A 23,523-nucleotide genomic window follows, 5' to 3' on the forward strand; every position below is an offset into this window, starting at 1 on the left:
ACACAAAGCACTGCATGTGGGATAAACTGACTCCTGCCAGCTTTCAAATTTCCAGCTTTCAAATTTAAAATTCAGCACGAGGTTAATCAAGAGGCTAACCTCGTGCTGAATACTCATTTTAATACCTGCAATTACCTCTAAGGAACATAAGTAAACATGCCCTGTTTGCTGGTCGTATTAGTTCCATATCAGCAGCAAATGACTTTACCCACATGTTCCAGCTCCGTTCAGAACACTGCTCCTATTTTTTATTCTGTACACTGGAAGCAGTATCACAGTTCAACATGGACATCAAAATTAAGTTTGTTTAGTTTAGTTTGGCTGTACTGTACCTGTCATTCACTTTTAAGAGGATTTCCCCATGAAACCTGTTGAGCTTTTCCTGCGGTGCTTTTAGACAGTACAGTCTTTGGCTGTTGTACTTGTAGACGGCAAACAGATTAAAAATGGGAGACGGAAACACTTGTTGCCCTGTGGCTCTACAGGATCTCCAGACCCCAGGGGGAGGATAATTAGATAGCCAAGTCTTTTAGCCTTGCCTGTATACATATGGAGAACTGTGTTCCCATTTGCCATAGTAAAGCAGATCAAAGACAGGATGCTTCAGAAGCCACTGTGTTGCTGTTGCCACAGCTGCAGAACCACAGGGGGTTGGGATGCGGAAACAGCAGTGGTAGGAAGGGTGGCTGAGCCCCCAGGGAGCCTTGAAAGTCTCCCACCAGTCCAGGTAACAGCACACCCACCAGCACCTTGAAAGAGCCATTTCCCCAGGTTTGCAGAACATGTCAGACAGAGCATGGCTCAATACATATGTTCCATCTAAAATATGCAGTATTCTCTGAGTGCTCGTTATGAATCATTGCTTTTTTTGCCTGTGCCAGCATTTTCTAATGTCATGCCAACCACTCTGTGTATGTCTGTATAGAAATAGATGAATATATGTGCTGATAGGCAAATATACAGAATATTTACATGGCAGGTTTTAGCTGCCTACGCAGAACATGTGTGATATACCATATCATAATCATTTAGATTAAAATTGTTCCAGAGTAGGTGAAAGTCTTCCCAAACACTCCTTGAAAGGAAAACGTGTCTTTTTCTTTTTGCTCCAGATTTTGAGAATGAAGCTCTGATTTTCCATTTTAGAACACCTTTGAAGCTTGATATATGTATACCAACTGACGGAGATAGCATTACAATGATCTGGAATATTAATTTAAATATATACATATAAATTGATTCACCTGCATGGAGCACTTGACAATTTGTCCTGCTTTGTGTTGACTGCTTTGGCAGGTGCATGGATGGCTATTATGGAAATCCTCTGGCTGGAGAACCCTGCCGCCCATGCATGTGCCCAGGGGCACCTACAAGCAATAGGTATTTTGCACGTTCCTGTTACCAGGACTCCCAGTCTGCACAGCTAGTCTGTAATTGTCTCGAGGGATATTCAGGTACGAAGCAAAGTAAGGACCGGTTTTGATACTACTAAAATTAACATAAGAGAAAAAAATGATCATCCTCCATCTGTCATATGTTCAGAAATAACAAGTGAGGTAATGGTAAAAAAACAGCTAAGAAGAGTTAGCACTCAGGTTTAGTGAAATTATGTGGGTAAGTTCTGACTAAGAAGAATGGGAATTGTGCAGTTAGTGTTTTAAATGTGGATACAGTGAAGACATTAATTATTCTGATGTCACTCTCTGGAAATCTCCTCTCCAGGGGCACTCCATTAATCTGGTGGGGAGTGCGGGGAGAACTGCAGTTGCTCATCACCTCTGAAAAAGAAGCATTGGAAGCCCAAATGGGAAAGAATAGGGCATCAAAAACAGCTGATAAGATTTCCTAATCAGAGAAAGTCTTTCTCCATGTAGAGGAAACTCTTTGACATTTATGCGTAAAAGTGACTGCTTCATGGTTCAAATGGTCACTTTAGAAATGAGATTTCTATTCTCAGCTGTCTCAAATGCAGATATTTTTGCAGCAAACTGATTCCTCATTTCCTAAGATCTTGTTGACTTAGCTTGAATTGCTGAAGTGAAAGCTGAAGATATTTCCCTTCCCCTGGGCATTAGAAAGATCTCCTGTGATGGGACCAAAGCTTAATGGGAAGCACTGCTGAAAATTAAACCAATGCTGTCATCTTTACTTAGGCAAGGTTCCATTATAAGTCAAGAGTGGTTTTGCTTGAGTAATTGTCATAGGCCCAAAATTATTCTTGTTGGTACTCACCCAGGGGACTTCTGTCCTCACAAATCGCTGCACTCCTCAGTTTTGGACTTTATTCCTCCTGCTCCTTTCCAGCAAGACTTGGTCACCTTTGTGGCAGTGCTCTCACTTTCTCAGAGATTGAGAAAGGCTCTGGGTCCTGAGGAGCACGGTGAAGGAACAGAGTCCTTGGCTGAGGATGAACCAGTGGATGTGGTTCCAGGAACACCAGCCTGCACAAAAAAGGTTTTTGAGATGCAGAGGTAGCACCCAAATCAGAGCAGGCATTGGGATGAAATGCAGAAATAGTTGTAATGCCAGCAAACAAGGACAGAGCATTTCAGAGTTCATCTGAACTCCTGGGCACCCCCCACCCTCCAATGCTGCTGTTGGAGTGAAGGGCCAACGAAAATCCTGCAAATATGGTCAACCCTGACTACTGCCATTGAATGGACTTCAATGAAAAAAGATGTTTGGAGGTGTTGTGTGAGGGGGCATCTATTTGCTCTTGCTGAAAGGACTTCCTTGGTATAAACAACTTGGGATGAGGAGGGTGCATTTCCATCAGGTTTCAGTGAGGAAGATATAATTTAAACTGATCAGAGGATTAAAGGGCAATGGTCTCAAACAGGTGGATATTTTCCGTTGGAAATGTGCATTTGAACAGGCAGTCTGAACCTTTTAACAATATTACTGGAAATTACATGTTTCACTTGAATTGCCATCAGCCAGCAATTATTTTTACCTTCCTCTGACAGGCAATCAGTGTGATGAGTGTCCTAGTGGATTCTACAAAAACCCAAGCAGCCCTGGGCTTGACTGTGCACCATGTCCCTGCAACAACAACATTGATTTGACAGACCCAGAGTCCTGTAACAGGGTCACCGGGGAATGCACCAAGTGTTTACACAACACCCATGGTGCAAACTGCCAGTTCTGCAAACCAGGTTACTTTGGCTCAGCCCTCAATCAAAACTGTCAAAGTAAGTAAGTAACAGCACTGCAACTGTGTTTTACTACCAAGAAATTTTTTAACAAAAATAGGCTATAAGGAGAGGCTAGACCTTGGAGGGAGAGCAAAACTAAAGCAGGTGAATAGAGCAAAATATAAAGATCACAAATACATTTTTCTAATTACCAGGTATAAATATATCAGTGATACAAATAATATGACATCTATTAAATTCTTTGTAATCCAAGTCTCACTAAATCTCATACTAAATATCACTCCTAGAGAATACTCATTTGTGAAATGAAGGCCGTACTCACTGTTAGAAAAATAAATATTCATTCAGCTTATTCAGGAAGGAATCAAGAGTAAAGGAATCAAAGATAATTGTTTATCCACATCATTGGCTGATGCCAACTAAGCAATGCTCAGTTAACCAAATGATCCCTTGCTGAACTTCCTGCCTTACCAGTTGTTTTCATTAAGTGGCTAGAGTGAGAGTGTTAAGGCAATTTAATAAATTCCATGAGGACTCATCAATAACTCAGCACTTTGAACAGAACGGCAGGAGGGTAAGGAAAAGCAAGGCACGAGCTTCTTCACAATTTTTCTCAATAATCATTTTCAGAAATGTGCCTGATCGAGGATTTAATTTCTATGGCCAAGATAATCATAAGTGTAGTCAAGAAACTGTTTTTCTGGGAATCTCTAAAATATAGTCCAAGCCCATCCCTTGTTCATTCTTGGAAGATGTCTGTTAGAAATGGTTAAGCAAGAACTTCTGGCTCCTCACAAGGAAGGCTTTTTAACTTACTTGGCTTACTGGGGATTCCCACACTGGATAATGCCTACTGTAAATCAACTTATCCTTACCCAACATATTTAACATTGCATTCTAATAAGATTCAAAATTCACTGAGCCTTCATTTTTTGTGCCTGTATTAAAAGTGTTGAACATTCACAGTAAGTTTTCTCAAAGCCTTATATAAGTCATTATAGAAAGATAGGTAATGTGTATTGGAGTAAACGTGCTCGAAGTCACTAGAAAGAAACCTACAGCATGGGCTTTATATCCAGCTCTGACTGTCCATCAGCTGTCTGTATTACTGTCTGCTGTAGTAATTGTCCTTCTTTTTCCAGGCTGCATGTGCAATCTGGCAGGTGTTCACCCTGCCATGTGCCCAGGGGGGGATGCAGCCTGCCTGTGTGACCCAGCCACAGGAGCTTGTCCTTGCCTGCCCAATGTGCTGGGTGCCACATGTGACCAGTGCGCCTCTGGCTACTGGGACCTGGCTAGCGGAAAAGGATGTCAGACCTGTGACTGTGATCCAAAAAATTCCCAAAGCAACCAGTGCAACCAGGCAAGAAAATTACTCTGCTTTCCAGGAATCAGGGTGCTGGTGTTTTGACATGACAAAGTGGGGACCCTCTTATTAATGAGGATTGGTTTTTTGCCATACTCCCTGAAAACAAAAAATTCTTTGAAAGTTTGTAGTTGGTGCAATCACACTGTGAGTCATTAAATCAAAAGTGCTGTTCTGATAATGTGGCTTTGCTGGTAAGCAATTTCTCTTTGCCTGTTGTTTCTTTGTCAAGTGGATCTTGGAAATACTTTGTAAAAAGATGTCACATAGGAAAAAACTGCCTCATAAATATGCATATAGGGAAGAAAGAAATCCAAGCTTGGACCCCAGAGTCTTATGAGTATTTTTAAAGTGTTTATTTTCATAAAGTAGCAGCTGTGGCCATTACATTAATCATGCCTCATCTAGCAGACTACTAGAGTACCTTTTCTCATCTTTAATTCCTGTGCACATTTTAGGATTGGAATGTAGAAAAAATTAAACAGAGTTTCAGAATGGAGAGGTGAAACTGTGATCCCATGAAGTCAACAGAAATTTTGCTATTGACTTCAGAGCACCAGGAGCTTATCCTAAGGTCTTGCTGATGTGTTTGCACATTTTTCTTTCAATATGCTCTCAGCTTGTTCCAGTTTATTTAGTAGATTTATTATTTTTTATAGCAAACTTAGTTCTTGACCTCAAAGAACTACTAGCAGTTATCAAAGTTGTCATTCCCTGCAGTTTAATTTAACAGCTGAATTACAAAATAATTTTTCTAGGGCAATGTGCATGATACACCTTCGAGGTTTTCAGTTACAATTGATATATCGTGTAGTTTAAAGTTGAAATGTTCAGATGAGTACTTTGATCCAGCAAAAATAAAAAAGTAGTCTGTTTTGCAAAGAAAAAGAATCCTCTCAGATGACAAAGGATGAGTTCTCAAAGGGCATCAGTAGATTGGATCATACAAAATCTCTGACATTAGTAAAGTAAAGCCATTTCTCAGACTGCATTTTGTTTTCAGAACCTTCAGGAGGAAGACAGGAAAGTTGGGCCAATACTGTATAAACCATGGTGTTCAAAGACTGTGGGCAAGCAGTGTTGCTGCAGTCCTTGTACAGCTGAAATAATGTATATCCAGCCCTATGGCTCTGCTGGAAGTTATTCAGTCCTAACTGTCTTTACAGGTTACAGGCCAGTGTCCATGTAAGCCAGGTTACAGTGGAAGATGCTGTAATGAATGTGAGGAAAACTACTTCGGCAATCCCCAGATGCATTGTGCTTGTAAGTATTATTAAGTGGGACAATTGGATTAGAAACTGCCTCAACATAAATGCTTACCTTTTATATTCACAGGGCATACACGTAGAGAAACAGCCTTTCATATACTTGTGTGTATGAGATGGACATCTATATTATCTATATTGTTATTTCAATGGTTAAGATGGAAGTCAGAGATGAAGAAGAGCCATTACTGTGCAGCCCAACTTGCTCTAACTCAAACACTGGTTTGCTTTTATTACCTTGAAATGCACCTTTTGCAAGCATTAATCCCACAGAAAGGGAAAAACTGGATGTAACCTGTGTTCCTTTCTTGCAGCATGTGAATGTAACCTGGATGGGACCCGCCATCCCACGTGCGACAAAGCCACCGGCGCATGTAACTGCCGTGCTGGCGTCACTGGCCGGCTCTGCGACCAGTGCGGCCGCGGCTTTGAGAAGGACTTTCCCTCCTGCCGTCAGTGTCATCTTTGTTTTGATCAGTGGGACACTGAAATTGCTGCCCTTGCTCAGACTGTGCAGGGGTTAATGAGGTTTGCAGCAAAGCTGGAAGATAAAGGAGGACGAATGCCCAGCTGTGACATGCGCTTCAAAGCCTTTGAAGATGCCATTTCTGAAACTGAACAAATTTTGAAACATCCTGTCCTTTCACTGGAGGCCCTTTCAGGCATCAGGGATTTTCAGGGCTACCTTCAGTAAGGGCTAGGCTGCTCCTGAAAAAATCCCTTGGCTGAGAAACTGTCATCCCCCAGACTCCACCAGCTTTCCCTACACATCAAGTCCCACTTCTGATCAGCACACAGATGCTGGACTACTAAGTCACTGTTTTCAATAGATCTGTGAACAAAATAATCCTTAATACATGCCTAACCCATACAGACATAATTAAATGCTGGAATTTTCCAGTTCATACTAAAGGTCTTCTAAATAAGCCATTACAATTAAATGTTTCTGCTTATTTATAAATGTATCTCTTGCCCTCTAAAATATTGTGCAACTCAGTTCTAGTTTAAGAACAATCTAGTCTGACTTCTGCATACTTGTATTTTCCCCTTCAGACAAAAAGTTACACAGATGGATCCCCTTCACAGTTTGCCCCATGAGTTTCCTGACCTTAACAAGAACATAGAAGATATTGGAAAAGAAGCTGACCTAGTGTTTGAACTTCTACAACAGAAAATACATCTGCATCAAAGTTTTCATTACTTGAACTTCAAAGGTAAGCCAGCATTGAATTGAAATGGGTGGACATTTTCCCTGAAATTCTGGGATTCTTTCTCATCATTAAACCATACAACATTTCAAAGATCCCTAGATTTTAGCTTCCTGTGGTAGCACAAAAATGTTGACACTAACAACATTTTATACTGACTTTCCAAATTCTCTTTTATCTTAAAATGCTGTGATTTCTAGCATCCCAAACTTCAGATGCATGTGCCAGGGTCACATCAGTCAGAAGTCTCATGAATCCAAATGCTTACATAATAATATAAAAGTCACCCAGTTTCTCAGTACAGACTCACAGACCATGCAGTAGAACAGCAAAGGATTTTCCCCCCACATTTGACTCCTCTTGCTCATAGGAATACTTAAGCGATCTTGTACAGGAATGGTTTGTTTAATTAAAGCATAGTGTCACAGTGCAGCTTCTTAGTGTTCCCATGGGAAAATACTTCACTTTATGTGATACAGAAGTAGCTCTCCATCATCAAAGAATGTGAAAGCAGAACAGAGCTCCTTGGCATTTTTGAAAGAATTACACCGTCTGTGCTTGAGCTAAATATAGTCTCCATCAGCTCCTAATAGCTGTAATGATGATGTCCCAGACTGGTTTCTGGATAAAGATGGGGATGTACCAGGCAGGGCTCTGAACAGATGCTAGACCACCCACAATGGCAGGAGATGGTCAGCAGAATCCTCTCCCAAGAGATGACTGCCAAGATATGAACCCCCAGAAGATAGGGTGCCCACCACAGAACACACAAGCTACAAGCAATGCACTCCCACTTACAGTTCCTCTGTGTTTCATTCAGGAAAGAAAAACTCGGCCTAGATAAGATTTAAAAAAAAAAAAAAAAAAAAAAAGGAAAAGTCAACAAAATGTGATGTGGAGGGAATGGAAGAGGGGAAAAGAGGGATTAACTAAGATTTAGGGCTCCCGTGCCCTGTTGTACTTGGCAGCCCCCTGGAGCAGCTCCTCAGCTCAGGTCCCTGTGTGAGCAGCCAGCACAGCTCTCCCAGGCTCTGCTTCCCAATTCAACTGAGCCTTGTGTAGACTGAGAAAGGCAGAAAGACAAAGAATAAATCCCAGGGAGGTCAGTGGACGCACAGCTGAAGCATCCATGGTGCTCTCTGGTCACATTCCAAACCCACTTCATCTTTTGGCCTCTGGAGACAGATAAACAGCCCTATAAAAAGCACATAGGAGTGTGGGGACGGGAAGACCTTGAATTTACGCTGAATTTCGTATCAGGGCCACAAATATTCATTGGTTCTGCTACCAAGCATCTAATAGCATAAAAGTAACATTTCCCTCAAGATAACCAGCTTGAGGGAAGAGACTAGCTCCTCTCTTCATCTTCATTTTGGACCAGAAGCACATCCTCTAACTGGTTCTGTCTGCTTTTTCCCTTTTTTTGCTGGGGTGGAGCAGGATATGGTCACATACACCATCTGGGGTGCATCTGGCACTTGTGCCCCAGACACATGTGAAGAATGAGCTCCTGCCTACATCTCTTTGCAGAGGATTGGGAGTCAGCGTTTTCCTCACATGCATACATTCAGCTAGCTGACCTGGAAACATCAATATCTAATGATGAATTAAAACCATTGGAAAAACCAAGACACAAGTGTCCTTAGAAGAATGTTTGCAGTCTATGAGATCTCATTAAATTATGGCTCTCCAGCCTTGGCCCCCTGGCTTTGCAGCTGCTGCAGTACAGTAATGCAGTGAGAGCAGCTTCCTAGGCTGTGAATCAAGCCTGGGCTAAGACACTGTGTTTAATGTAAAGGAACTTGGAGTCTCTGCAGCTCCATCACAAACCAAATGTGGAAAATGCATTCAGGCCACTTAATGCAGAGCTGAACCACTGTGAAATATTCCTGCAATGGGATTGTTGCACAGAAAAAAAGTCTCTGGCTTAGATATAGAGTTACAGCAGTCTCTTGCCAGGTATTTTGTATTAGGAGCTAACTTTAAACTGTATATTGTTTCCAAGAATTACGAGATAAATAAATAGCCCTGGTTCCACATGATAACTAAACATTGTTCAGCTTCAATGTTTAGCACAGCCAAGGGCTTTAGAGCCTGAATCAAAGCACACAGGACTTGAGTGTCTTGTCTTTGACTTCAACTAGTAACTGAGTCAGTCACCAGCACAAAGAGAGATGTTAATCAGAGACCTCTAATGCTTTTTCACTGCTGACACATCATTTCTGGCTCTGCACATACTTCTGTCTAGGAACCTGGGGACAAATCTGGGTTCCCTGGAGATCTAGGAAACCTCAACAGCAGCAGTAGCAGCTTTAAATTATGTGTGTTGCAAAAGGCCTGAATCCTTTTCTGGGGCTATTAATCTGCAAAAAATGTAATATTCTCCAACCCTTTTGAGCCTACTTAAGGAAAAGCTTTTACTGACCAAACAAGACTCTTGCCGGAAAGCATTTTTTGCCTGGCCTTATCGTGGCTTATCGTGGAAGTGCATTTTTTAATGCATCAGTCCTGAAACTGGATTTTCCAGAGACAAAAGAGCCCTCATATAGTCCCATTTGTAATCTAAATTTTGGTCTCAGTCTAGCAGATCACTTAACTCTTGGGTGCTATGCTTTCCTGACTCACAATCAGGGAACTGATCATTTCATGACAACTGGCAGAAACTGTTTTCCTGCCTAAACTCCAAAACATTGTAAATGTCAGAAGCTTTTATCAAATCGACAATGGCAGCAATGCATGAGCTACTGATAAATACAGCTCAGTAGCAGTTAGTGCAAATAATGGGATCTTCTTCACACTTTTGTCTATTCTGTTGGCTTCTCAAACACCTTGGCACCCTATGGATGACATAGGATTCACCATATTTTCATCTAGTTTAGCAGGTTTTATGAGCATCGATAACTATTTCTATTTGGCAACAGGATAAGAAAAGGATTAAAAAGCTTGGCTGAGGAAATGACAGTTCCTGTCTTTCCCTGCTGTCCCAAATCAAACATCAGTGAATCACCTGTCACTCACCAATTGTCCAGAATTCAAGTAAATGCACAAACTGAATGCAACCAAATACAGTTGGTACTAAACCCTATTTCTGTTGGTACAGAGGCCGTCAGCAACATTAGGAAACACTTGGAAGTATCATTGCTGGCAGAACAGAAGAGCAGGGGGACAACCCCTGTTGTAAGATACTCAGAGTACACCAGGAACCATGCACTCGCTATGTTGGACCATCAGGTCTTAAAAGCAAGCAATGTGCTGCAACAGCTCAGAATGATCAAAAGCCCTGACATCCAAAACTTGAATGAAAAGGTAGGCACTGTGAAAACTAAAGAAAAGTATCTTTTTTTGATGTTGTAGTAGGTTTTCTTTTTAAATGGTGCTTACATGCATTTTTAATTCTAGAAAATGGCACTTCCTTGCCACAGCCATGTAGTCACATCAAAAACAGTTGCACTTCCCAGCTGTAGTTATTTCCAACCTTCTGGAAGCCATTGTTCCCAGGGCAGACCCAGCACAAGGAACTGTTTAAGCACTCTCTAGTCTCAAGAGGACATCAGAGTAATTTCAGAAAGATTAACCCAAACCTCCTCCATGAGTAACTTAAACCAAGCAGAGTGACTTTGTCCTAGGGTTGATGGGGAGTGCTCACATATCCTTTGTGTCACCTATGGGAAAGAAGGGGATTTCTGTTCTTTTGCAGGGCAGCAATGAATACTTGATAGCACCAATTCATGACAAATCTGGAAGAGATCATCCACCTAAGCCTTTACGTTCCACATCTGTGTCAAAATACATGGAGGGCTAGACATGGCACTTTTTTCTGTTAGAGATTACCTGGATCCATTACAAGAAGCCATTGACCCATGGGCTGGATATGGTTAGGGAATGGTTTCAGCCCTTTTGTTAAAGAAGAGTGAAGCAAGGCTCTTAGTGTAACACATGGAGCCTAACAGATGGCTCCTGCAAGGATGCTCAGAGCCATGGGCTGCCATTGCATCCTTCAAATCAGGGGAGAGGGACCTGTAACTGGCAGTGATACTCCTCTTTGTAGAGACCAGATGCTGTGTCTTAGGGAAAATCCCATCCTATATTCAATGTTCATATGATGTCAAACATTTTCATTCCCTCAGGAATGTATCTCAGGCCCCCAGAGGAGTCCTGACATAAGCATCTTCCTTATTGCAGATCTGTGGTGTGCCAGGAGACCAGCCATGTACCACAGCAGCCTGTGGGGGAGCTTTGTGCCAGGACAGTCACGGACTAAGGCAGTGTGGTGGCCCAGACTGCAGTGGAGCTCTTCCTCTCTCCTCTGAGGCCTTCAGGAAAGCTGAGGAGACTGCTGTGTTGCTAAATAACTTGACTACTCAGCTACAGGAACCTGAGAATCAGGTGCTGTATATCAAACCTGCCTTTGTTCAGTGAAATGGATGGAGGATGAGATTTGGGAGGTCACAAATCTACAAAAACTCACCTGCTCTTAGGACGAAGAGCAGTGACATAGTGATGGACTTTGTGCCAACATCATAGACCTATCATGATTCAGTACCAGGTGCCAGCCCCACCAAGAGACTGGCTTTATCTAGGTCTTCCTCCTCACAGCTGCCAAGATTTCAAAAGTCATGGTGCCCTGTGTCTATGGGAGTTGGTGGTTTCAGGCTAGTATTGTCTGTATTTTTACTGGGAAAGATTCAAATGGCACCATTTGTCAGTAGCCTGACATGCTTATTGCAATGAGATTACTGCTGTGCATGGTGTTAAGCTCTATTTATACAACTTCATACTACTCTTATGTTTGCCAATAAATAGCTTTTGAAACTAATTTCAAGATGAAGCTTTTCTGCCCCAAGTGATATTTAAGAGGGCATCAATTAGTCGACTGTACTGCACAGTAGCAGTGAAAAATAATTCAAGCAAAGTGTGGCCAGTGCAACATATGCCAAGGAAACAAAACAGACAAATCCCAAAACGCCAGTAAAGAGTCTGTTCTTATTAACAGTCAGAGGTGATGCCTGTTACAGTTATAGGCAAAACACATTTTCCAGCAGAAATTCCATTCTGCTGTGGCTTTGTCCTGTCCCTGCAGGATGCCTGGGCATCCATTTCCTCTTTTGAAAATGCACGCGACACTGCATCCCAGCCAGCAGGCGTGGAAATTAGCAACTGGGGCACCGCCCTGGGGCCCAAGGACACGCAGCAACGGCAGCCACAGGCATCTGCCGAGCTGGGGAGCGCCAGCCAGGCTGCCGGGACATCGCCTTTGGTGTGCACCAGCCTCAGGCAGCTCCGTGATAATATGGGTGAACTATTTTGAGACATTTCAGAAATAAAAGCATCGGCATGTTTCTTGTTGCCTGGGAAAAGACCAAATCTCTTCCCTCTGCAGACCACAGATGTACCTGGGCTATTCTTTAAGGCAAAGACCCTATCAAAGTAAAATACTGTTGGAATTTTATAATTAATCTAAAGTTCTCATTTAAATTATCAAGAATACTAATTTAGTGGTGAAATGTAACTTTTAAAGACAAGCCTTAACTCTACCTTCCTTGTGTCCTCTTTAAGTGTTTTTTAACAGCAAGCCCAGTATGAAATGACAAATGAAATTATGTTTTCTGTAATCAGGTCTGAAGCTGGTAAGATCTGCTTAGGTCTGAATCTGATCACTGACAAGCTACAGTACTGCAATAACTGTCAGTACTGTTTTTTAGAAACAACTGGGCTGTGGTGTAGCAGTGGTTGCAGGGAGAAAAAATGCCTGATTTAGGCTTTTTCTGAGGCCAGATGAAGGCCAAGATGTAGCAGCTTCTGGAGTTCCCCAAAGGGGTCTCCTACTACTTTTCAAAGCCACATCAAGTGATTCCAGCTGAGGCTTGGATCAAAATTACATTTTTGTCAGAGCTCAACTTGTGAAGCAATGATAGATAACCTCCAGAAAATGGCACTGCTGCTTCTAATAATATTTCCAGGTTGACAGCATGAGAAAAATAGCAGAAGACAGCAAACTGAAAGGCTCACAATTTAATGGGCAACTGGAGATGGCTAAGAATCAAATTGAAGTTGATGGAGAGATCACTAAGGAGTTCATCCAAAAAGTGAAAGACTTCTTGTTAGGTAAATATGCAATGTTCTTTTTGACTCAATTTTTATACATATATTCTAACATAATACAGCATAATAGACAGCCAGAAGATGATCTTGCTGTGTATGCATGAAATTTCTCATCTACCTCCTGAGCTGTGCAAACTTTTTCAATCCCTTTTTTCTAGTGCTTCTTTCTCCCAGGTGACAGTACTTTGTACCAATTTTATGATGTATCTGTTACATTCTGATTATCATCTTTTTTACTGTGTTTCATTTGAAGCATGCAAGTAACTCCCTCTGTTCCTGGTTTATCCGAGTAAAGGACTACTAAGATAATTTCATACAATATATAATGGCCAGGCATGTCCAATGCATCCTCAAATTGTTATTCCACCCCCTTCTTCCAGGCCCATAAATAGAGGCTCTCCATAGGGAGCGTGGGAATTAGGACACATCCCGCTCCATCGTCTCCATAAAGCTGTAACTCGAGGAATCAAAGGATTCTGGTAGAACTTCACAGCTCTCATAAAAAAAAATAGCAAAACAACCGTATATATGCTAAAAATTTTCCACTCTCGCGATTGCAGAAAAATGCTGTACAAAACAGATCCTAAATTTTTTTACCAGATGTACATCAAAGAGTTCAAATGTGGCAGGATTTTCTTTAATCTCCTCAATGTAGCTGACCTCATAAATTTCTATGGATTGCACATTGGCAGTCTTTTGACATTCCTGCCTCTACATCCAAATGGGAGCGAGGGCAGAGGACAGAGGACTTCTTTTGTTCAGAAACATTTACATTATTTTATTGAATTGGAAGGTTTAGGTCCATTTAATTCCTTAAGAGTCTCAGATTTTTATTTGATAGCCACAGAAAATTCCATCTTTTACTCTTCTTTTATGTTTCTTACTAGACATACAGCATTTACTAACAATTATAAAAGCATTTCTTCAAATCTTTGTTTTGTTAATTGAAGTTTAAGAACAGAACAGCTGAGAAGCATACACATATTAAATCTGCTGTACTCAACATTGATGTGAATGGTGATTCTGCATGAACATATTTCTACAGAAAATAGCTCTCAGGAATGCACTACTGTTTGCACACTAAATGTCTTCTATTTAATGCTTGCTGACTTACTCTGGAGATTAACACAAACATTTAATATGTCTCAACTGTTTTATCACACAAGGTCTTGTCTATAAAAGGAAATGAGCAGAAAACAGAACTGATGATGTGACTTCACTAGGCATTGACTTCTCTGTGTATGCCTCTGCCTCTTAGCAAAGAGCTAGGACAAACTCATTTGTAATGGGAATTGTCAAAATATGGTTTTTTTCTATTGTAAATTCCCATTCTATCTGAGTCTGACCCAGGTTCCCTCTGCAGCTTAGCCTTTCTCATTAACCAGTGAAGGAACCACTTTCTCAATATTGTGGCAACTCCAGGGAAGGGATTACACCCAGTGGCCAGCTTGAAAAGCTCCGTTCACACCCCAACCTAGCCAGCACCTCTTTGATCTGTGGGCCAAGGGAGAAATGGGTTCTGACACATCTAGCTGTGCTGGACACTGATTTAAAACCCTCCACAGGCTCTGTCCTACATCAGAATTTTAATAACTCAGTTCAAAGTGGGTTCAAATCCTCATTTTAGCCAGTTCTGACAACACTAACAGCAGTACCTGGAAGCATAATATTAAATTACAAAATGTTGGAGATAATTCTCTTACCCCCTTGCTGTGCCTGTCAGCTTTATTCTCCCACATATCTCAAAGGGTAGGCAGCCATAATGACCATTTACTGGAAGGAAGGAAGGAAGGAGCTACTTCAGGATACTCTCAGCTCCGTTTCTGTTGCAGATGAGAGCGCACCTCCAGAAGACATTGAGAAGGTGGCAAATTATGTTCTGCAAATAAACCTTCCCCTGACTCCACAAGAGCTCACAGGCATGCTTAGCAAACTCAAAAGCATTATGAATCACTGTGAGAAGTCCAAATTGAATAATAAGAGAAACATAAAAAGGGAGGATGCTCAGACACTGCTGGTGGAGGCACAAGAAGCTGAGTAAGTATTCTCATACTGATGTGCCAACTGGAGTGGAACTGTGCGCAGTAGAACAGCTCCATACCCCTGGCAGTATCCAGTAACACTGGAGAAAAAGTTCAGATGGAGATTTCACCTTGCCCTTTCCACAGGGCCTCTCCAGCAGGAAGGAGCCATCGCTGCTCAGGCTGCAGGAGCCAACATGCTGAAAGGAAGCAGCTCCTGACAGCTCTTGGCTCCTCTGCCTGCTGAGTCCAAGGGGCCAAAGCAGCTACTTAATTCCACCTTGGACCTAGTGGAGCATTACATCTGGCTCACTGGGTGGTTTGAAGGGTGAGAAAGAACCAATAACTGAAAAAACATGATCACCCCTGAGTCTTCCCTACTAGCACTGTACCACCAAGCAGCCAGCAGCATCCAACCTCACCTTGAGAACAGCAGCTCAGGTGCTCCCACACAAAGTTCTTTTCTGAGGTTTTGCTTTACCAACTTACCACAATTTTAATGGTGGTTGTTGGACTTGAGGAAACGTTCCTGCATGTCAGCATAGGTGCATTCGAAACATGTTCTTGTTTTGCTCACCACACCATGATACTACACATGCTTCTTTTTCTCCATTTTAGCAAAGCAGCTAAAGCTCTTCCACCTGTAGATGAAATTAATAATAAACTAAAAAATGTTGTGAAGTCCCAAGGACACTCCAAAAACACCATCATGAAGTTAAATGAAGAGATACAAGGCATCAGAACACAAATCTCTCAGGTATCTTGCTGTAAATATTTTAATTTATTTGCTATATTTATTAGAAAAAGATACTTCATTCTTAAGTTTTTAACTTAAAGAAACTTTAAGTTTCTTAACATAAACTTAAATAAATAAAACCAGAATGTGGCACAGATATGACACCAAATCCATACTACTTAAGGGTGTCTTAATCCATTGATTGTCCCTCATTACCACCCTCTGCAAGCTGGATGGACGTTGCACAAGAAATCACAGCCTTCAATTGCTCTGTTTTAGGCTGAGAACCAAGTGAACAAGACAAACAATAAACTAAATGACTTGTCAGCCAAACAGACTGAGATGGAAGATGAAAGCACCACATGGCAGGCAAAAACACTGATGAACAAGAATCAAGCTACAAAGGCAAGAGCAGAGGCAGAAGCAGCTCACAAGCGAGCCCAGAATATTGACAATGTAAGCTCTCCTGTCACGTGTTAAGGGAAAAAAAATTCCTCCATATTTAAGAGTATTTTTGCTTCAGAAGCATTGCCCTGCTGTCATCAAAACTGTTAACATTTTCCTTATGCCATGCAGTGTAAAATGCCACACGTTAAGAAGAATTTGTGTTTTATATTAAGGTTTCTGGCATATACTTCTGCTTGCTAGAATGAAAGAAAACATACACATTTCTCTGGCTACTCCATGACATTTTTTCTTGCACTGTGTATAAGACTTGTAGTCACCATGGGCACCAGTAAACACAACAGAACAAATCACAAAACCAGATATTAAAATACATGAGTGATGGAAGCAGCCTGACCATTCATCCTGTGCTGTTCTCCTTCAGAGAAAATTGCTGTGGGAGTTACTTGGAGTTTTTGATTGGCTTGGTGCTTTCCAGTAGCTCAGTTTTTTGAAAATGCAGGTAGAAATTTGCTAAAATTTCGGCAACAACCGAGTAACCACAGCACAAGAGTGGAACATGAGTATACTTCCAAGTTACAAGAACCATAGGCAAAATCTAAACTGCAGCCGCAACAGCAACCTAGATCAGCAGAGGATGGATTAGCCAGTGAATATTAACACAACTGAAAAATGAAAACCCCAAAGTTGCTACAGATAATTCATTAAATTTTAATTAAGCCTTATGGCAAAATGAAATTTACAGGAAAGCCCTATCAACAGAAGTAAAAACAGCATACACTTAAAATATCTTAAGTAGTATTTTCTTTATATCCTTTGCCCTTCTCTCTCCTTTAGATTACTCCACTGGCAGTTTGTTTTAATTGATTTCTATCACGTTTTAAAAAGCATTTTTTGGTATCTACAAATTAGGGATATATTTTTTAATATTTAGGAGAATGAGAAATCTAAACTTTGGTTCAAAGAGGATGACTAAAAAAAGTATTAAAACCTCCTTCTGTACACCAGATTACTTATGAGATGCTCTTAAACTAAGTAATGGCATTTTGTTACAGGAAGTTGCTGACATTAAAAGAAAGTACACCATTCTTCAAGAAAAGCTAAAAACCCAAGGACCTCTAAAAATAACACTAGAAAAAGTGAAGCAGTTGAAAGAAGAAGCAGAAAAACTGGCTGAAGAGACTGAAAAGAAGATAAAAAGAATAACAGGTGGTGTTCTTACTTCCCCAATGAGTGGTAAACACTGTGATAGTCATGAATTCAAGGCTGAAGCCCTTGCCCACAGACACCAACACACTAGGTTCACTTGAAATTAGGTTTAAAACAATTTACCTGGTGAAAAACCCTGCCTGAAGCTACTCATTTTAAAAGCAGATGAATTGATGTGGCTTAGGTACTTTTTCTGACATAAACAGATTGCTATAAGCAAAGTTTAGGAACTGTCCATACAGGAACTTGCAGTGATTTTCTTCAGTTTAAAAACAGGGCAAGTGCAAAATCTGCATAAAACCTGGCTGCAGATTTAGCTGGAGGCCCTGATTTATGCACTTGCTTTGGGCATTTGGACCTTTGATCCTTCTATGCTCTTTCTCTTTCTCCCACCTGAGCGAGGGCTTGTGTGATAGAGCTGTAGGGCAGCTGTTTTCCATACTTGTTCCCCTTCAGACATTATCTCTGAGCAATGGCAAAACAAACCAGGTACAATTACCAGCTTGTGGAGACTGAAGCTGACGTGCCCTGAATCTGTGGGGCCATGACTGTCAGGCAGAGGGGTCATGGGCAGTGGAAACTGTGGCTGCTGTGGCCTTACTGGCACCACTGCCCACGCAGGCCCTCATGTAGGCTTACAGGGTCACCAAAAAGGAAGAGCACATCTCATGTCCCTGCACACAGGGAACTTAATTCTCCTTGTAGTGAAGGTCTGGGCATTCTCACTAGGAATCCTTAGGCCTAGGATCCTGCCAGGTTCAACACTGGAAAATACCATGTAACATCAGCAAAACAGCTGAAACTCTGTCCCAGGAGAAAACTCTTCAGGACAGGATCCAAATAAATATTTTGAGACATATCTCGAGGAAAGGCTTTAAGAGCATCCCAGTCACTCCAAATGCCCAGATGATAAGGGCATTAGAAACAGGCAGTGAATACTGTGGATTTAACTCATTACCAATATGTTTACATTGGTGTAGCTTTATGGGAACCAGCAGAAAACAGTTACACAAGTGAGGAAGACCTAAGCCCGAATTGTCTAGGCTTTACACACATCAGTGCACACACTGTTCCTCTGAGTGTCTGCATTTAAACCAAGTCCTTTAAGAGCTCCATCCTAGCTGATGGACAAAAGCACATGCTGAGAAATTAATTTCTTCAAGGCTGTCATGCTCCTCTTGCTATCCAGAAGCCAGACTTTTCCCTCCAGTTGCATATATAATATTCCCTATTTGAAATGGGAGTACTGCCTCTAAAACTTCTGGGAAAAGAAATGCTGCTAATCCCTGGATTTTACTTACAACAAATGTGAGCATCATTGCATGTCTCTGCTCTTCCAGATCTGGAGAAGAAGCTTCAGGAACTGAATCAAACCAAACAAGATAAGGCAGAGCAACTGAGACAACTAGAGGAACAAGTGATAGCCATTAAAAATGAAATCATGGAGCAGGGAAGCAAGTATGCAACATGCAAGAGTTAGGATCTGAACAGACCATCAGGTAAAATGCAGCTGAAGTCATCATGATTACCACATCCTGAGCATCCTGGCACAGGACGCTGTCCTCTGGAAGTGCATCTGAAGTGGCCTACTGAATATTGCAATTTTCTCTTTTTTTTCTCTTTTTCTTCTTTTGTCCAGTTGAGTTTATATAGAAATAGGAAACACCTTCTAATAAACCATCTGATTTAGTAATCAGGTGTAGTCTTTGAGGAAGCTCTGCAATACACTCCTGTGCACAGTCTAGGGCATCTTGTGGTAGCGGGGTTGGAAATGCAGAAGATTCCTCAGAGAGCTGCTGGTAATGGCCTCAAAGACAGACTCCCAACACCCTGTGTCTTCTGCCAAACCCTAAATAACGTGGTTGTGCCGCGACCCCACACGGGGCTGCCCCGACCCGGATTGGGGTCCTAGAGGGCTCCTAGAGCCAACCCTACTGGCAACCAGCAGCATCCCCAGGCACTGTCACTGCTCCAACCCCATATCTTCACTGAGACAGAGCAGGGGGTGCACCAGGAACCCTGACGATGTGAGGGTTCCGCTGGGTTCACTGAAAATGCGACGGGCAGCACCTCCATGCAGCGCGGGGCCACTGGCGGTGGGCGACAAGGCCGATTCCCCGGTGCCCACTGGATGGCAGTGCTCAGATGCTTAATGCCGAAAGCACCTTAAAAATCTTCTCTCTGGCAATGGCGCTCCTGCGATGCCTGTTTTTCTTATGCTTGTAAGGGGTTTCACACATTTTTCATTAATGCAAACAACAACTGGAGAATAACTCCAGCTCTTAGGTTTAAGCAGTGAGTCTAAGGGCCAGAAATGTTGAAAACCAGTTTCTCCAGCTCTTCTCCCACATGCAGCACTTCACAGAAGTCAGGGTTTACTCAGCAGTTTCTTGTAGCCGCAAAGAATGCATGAATTGACCTAAATTTTATTCTGCAATTCCTTTTTTTAATAAAAATAAAGGAAACTGCAGCTAAGCAAATGTTATAGAAGTGCCAGAGTTTTAAAAAGACTGCAGTGAGCTATGCCTCAGTTTAAAAATCCCGCCCTTGGTATACATACTCCTGCAGGACACAGAGCAGACTAATGATGGGTTTCCCTCAGTTAAAATGAGTCGTGTCATTCCCGGATTGTCTGGACTGTCCCAGCGCGAGGGACTTCATTCAGCACGGCGCTGCTTCAGAGCTCGGATGCAGCCCAGACCACATCTGTAAAAAGAGGAATGCTCTTCGGGAACACAGGGCTCTTAACATTTACCCATGCCAGCAGCACCCGTAAAACAATCCTTATCGATCCAACGGAGATAAACACTGCATAGTTATCACCCTGTGTTTACAAGAGCTAAAGTAGCATTGGTATGCGCTGGGGGCTTGGGTGGGAATTGCTGGCTGAGATTTCAGAGATACTCCTCTAACTCAAACCAGCTGTGCTCCAGGGCAATGTGCAACATACATTGCACCATGACACATTCTATTGCGAAAATAATGGAATCAAATTATAATTTTGATATAATCTAACAAAGCCACCTGAAAGCAGGAATGCACACAATTTGTGGGTCAGCATTTTCTTTACTTTAGCACTTAAAAAAAATAATCTGTGAGGTGTGAGGCTTCGTTCTAAGTTATTAGGCCGTAATCAGGTAATTGTATTTAGACTGACTTTGCCCTAATGAAATCGAGTGTTTCTGTTTTACTCGGAGCACACACCAAGCTGTTCACACACAGGTCTCCAAGTAAGGAAGGATTTTCTGCAGGTTTCAGTGCATCTCTGCTGCACTGCTCCTGGAAGAGGCAAACTGAAGCCCTTAAACAGAAATTCCCAATTGCGTATAAACCAAAATTATTTCATACATGGCTTTAAAAATCTGAATTCACAAGCAAAAAGTTGAAAGAGAACTTCCTCCTAAAATCCACTGTTGACTATGAGAATTGTGGTATGGCTTTCCATAAGTTGCATGGATGAGAAATCTGTAAACACAAGGCAGTTAAACAGGCCTGGAGGGGAGATTTATCCACCGGGGGAAACAGAAATCGCTGGAAGGAAGAGAGAAGCAGGAAGAAGAAAGTCAGCACAGAGTCTAACCTCCCCTGCCTGCCTCCAAGCATGCTCAGACACACAAAGAAAGCAGATCTGATGGGATCAGCGACTACAGAACTCCAAATCCAGTCTGTGACAGCTTCTGAGGTTTACAGCTGTGCAGCATTTCCTATTGGAAGTGATGCAAAAACTTCCGAAGTGTTTTTCAAAGTCAATTTGTGGGGAAAATGCTGTCTCTAGATAAAAGGTACCTATTTGTAGCTCCCCCTGGACCTCTTCCTTGTGGGGAGAAGTGGCTTCAGAAAACTGTTTCTTGAAAAAACTTGAAATAAGTATCTTGCTGTAGAGCATTTTGACTTCAATGGCATTAATCAAAACGCAAACAACACTTAACCAAATGGACATATAATCAAAGATACATTTAATCAAAATCATATCAGCCCTGTCTACTAGGCATTCAACCACTGCAGTGTTTAAGAAAACGGGTGATCAAGTGGGTCCCACTGGGATCAATTTCTGAAATGTTGTTCTTTGAGAAGACTTCCAACCCTGCACAAACACAGACACTCCAGGGCTGTAAGGGTGGTTCACCAACTGCAAGGATAGAGCAAGACACAAAACTGAATTTTTATCATTGGAAGAATCAAATTAAAATACTCCCACTCACTATTTGTCACGAGCACTGCAGAGAGGGAGGAACACAGGCTTGCTGTTCCTAATCACTCACACACTAAATGTGGTGGTTTCAGTTACCTCTGAAAGAAGACCACAGTTATGGGTGATGGTGGCCACCCTGGTCCGTGGCTGAAGCTCCAGCTCAATCCCTGATGTCGCATGGCAGGGTCACCCCCAGGCTGGAACAAAGCGTGTTTTCATGCTGTCTGTGGCAAGGCACAAAGGAGCCTATAGGGGAGGATAGGACTTCTACAAGGCTATGAAACAGGAAAAAAAAAGGAGAAAACTTCAATAAAAGTTGAAAAAATATGGGACAGAAAAAAGTCCAGTGGCAATGAAACAGTCGCACATGGGGTAATACTGCGGCCCATCTGCCATGGATCAGAGATGGTTCTAACAACAGCAAAGTAAAACATTTTCTGTTAGCAGGGGACAAAAATGTTTGTTGTACTGAAGCTTAAAAAATATGACAGTGTTATGAAACGGAATTTGTTTTGTGAATTCAGAAGACCACACTGCAGAAGAAGTTTAGAACATTACAATTCCTGCCCTGACAGTTAAGAATGACTTCATTTCATGGATATCTTTAATGAAACAGCTCCACAAGTTCTTTAATCCGGAGTCTTGGGTTATGTTTCAAACCTGGTGTTTAACCTTTAGGGCAAGTCACTTGGTATCTCTCTGTTTCTGCTTATCCATCTGTAAAATGAGAATGAACATATTTACCTACCTCGGCAGGGTTTGCTGGGCCAGACAGACCATGGTGTGTTTTCGCTCTGGCACTGCAAATAGCGAGGGCAAAGTGTTCTTGACGGACACTGGTACCTGGTAAAGATTTACACAAGTTCACGTTACACGTGCGCAAGCAAAACCTGGGTATATAAACCCAGGCATTTGTCCCAGCCACATCCATCCTTCATACATGCTCCTTGGTGTTTATTTACCAGTAACCCTTTTCCCTGGCTGCTGAGGGGACTCTGCCACCGGCCAACGAAACCCTCACGTTCTCCAGCAGAGGCCAGGGAACTGATGTGGAAGGCTGGGGTGCAGACGCAGCTCCAGCACAGCCATTCATTCCTTGCAGCTGCCCCAGTGCCCCTGGGAAGGCAACAGCGCCGTGTGCTTCCAGCGACTGCGACACCGCCTGGCAGCGGCTGGTCTGGGCTTGTCGGGCCTCTCTGCCCATGCCAGGGCCAGACCTGGCCATGTATGGCAGCACGGCCACCACCCCCAGGAATGGCACTCCTGAGCCACGTGTGCTGGCACCACAGCACCGGGCAAAGTGGGGCCACTGAGCATCGCATGTGACAGTTGCCAACCCCCTGGTTCTTTGCTGGGTTTTGGGCCTTACTGCTCCATTGTCTGTCCGTCCGTCCATCCATCCATCCATCCATCCATCCCAATCCATCCCAGGGGCCCGGTTCCATCCACACTACCAGCAGAAGACAGGATGAGGTCAATAACCCCATTCCTTCACTGTTTCTCCACCGACAGGGGCAGGGAGGGGGGCACCCGATTGGTGATTCCTCCCACCTCTCCACCACCCCCTTCCGATTGTCGCATCCTGCCCCGACCCCGCTCCCGACGCTGCAGCGGAACAGCACAATCTGCGGGCCGGGGGTCTGTAGTTCCCCGTCCCCCGCCCCGGGCTCCCTGGCTGCAGAAGGGCCGAAGTTCCCCTCCCCAGCCCGCCTCCCACCCCTACTGACCTGCCCATCCTCGACGGCTGCGCTCCCCGCCCCGCCTGAGGGCCAGGCTGCCCGAGGCGGAGGGCCGTCCGGGAGGGGCTCGGCCCAGCCCCGCGGGTGCGGAGGGGGGAAGGAGGAGGAGGGGGAGGGCCGGGGGG

General features: G+C 42.9%; 1 protein-coding gene across 1 annotated transcript in view; it reads left to right on the plus strand.

Annotated features, from left to right (window-relative positions):
• The window catches only part of LAMB4 (laminin subunit beta 4), a 41,844-nt gene extending 22,684 nt beyond the window's left edge, over positions 1-19,160 (plus strand). Inside the window, exons 22-35 of the mRNA XM_032105249.1 lie at positions 1,297-1,454; positions 2,967-3,191; positions 4,298-4,518; positions 5,688-5,784; positions 6,101-6,476; positions 6,840-7,000; positions 10,095-10,300; positions 11,177-11,380; positions 12,955-13,099; positions 14,929-15,133; positions 15,736-15,874; positions 16,133-16,309; positions 17,314-17,467; positions 18,808-19,160. Coding sequence (XP_031961140.1) covers positions 1,297-1,454; positions 2,967-3,191; positions 4,298-4,518; positions 5,688-5,784; positions 6,101-6,476; positions 6,840-7,000; positions 10,095-10,300; positions 11,177-11,380; positions 12,955-13,099; positions 14,929-15,133; positions 15,736-15,874; positions 16,133-16,309; positions 17,314-17,467; positions 18,808-18,947 — 2,608 coding nt within the window. The 3' untranslated portion in view covers positions 18,948-19,160. The remainder of the gene's footprint in view (positions 1-1,296; positions 1,455-2,966; positions 3,192-4,297; positions 4,519-5,687; positions 5,785-6,100; positions 6,477-6,839; positions 7,001-10,094; positions 10,301-11,176; positions 11,381-12,954; positions 13,100-14,928; positions 15,134-15,735; positions 15,875-16,132; positions 16,310-17,313; positions 17,468-18,807) is intronic.
• The last annotated feature ends 4,363 nt before the right edge of the window (positions 19,161-23,523 follow it).

This window comes from Corvus moneduloides, chromosome 4 (genome assembly GCF_009650955.1).
Source record: "Corvus moneduloides isolate bCorMon1 chromosome 4, bCorMon1.pri, whole genome shotgun sequence".
Lineage (NCBI taxonomy): Eukaryota > Metazoa > Chordata > Aves > Passeriformes > Corvidae > Corvus > Corvus moneduloides.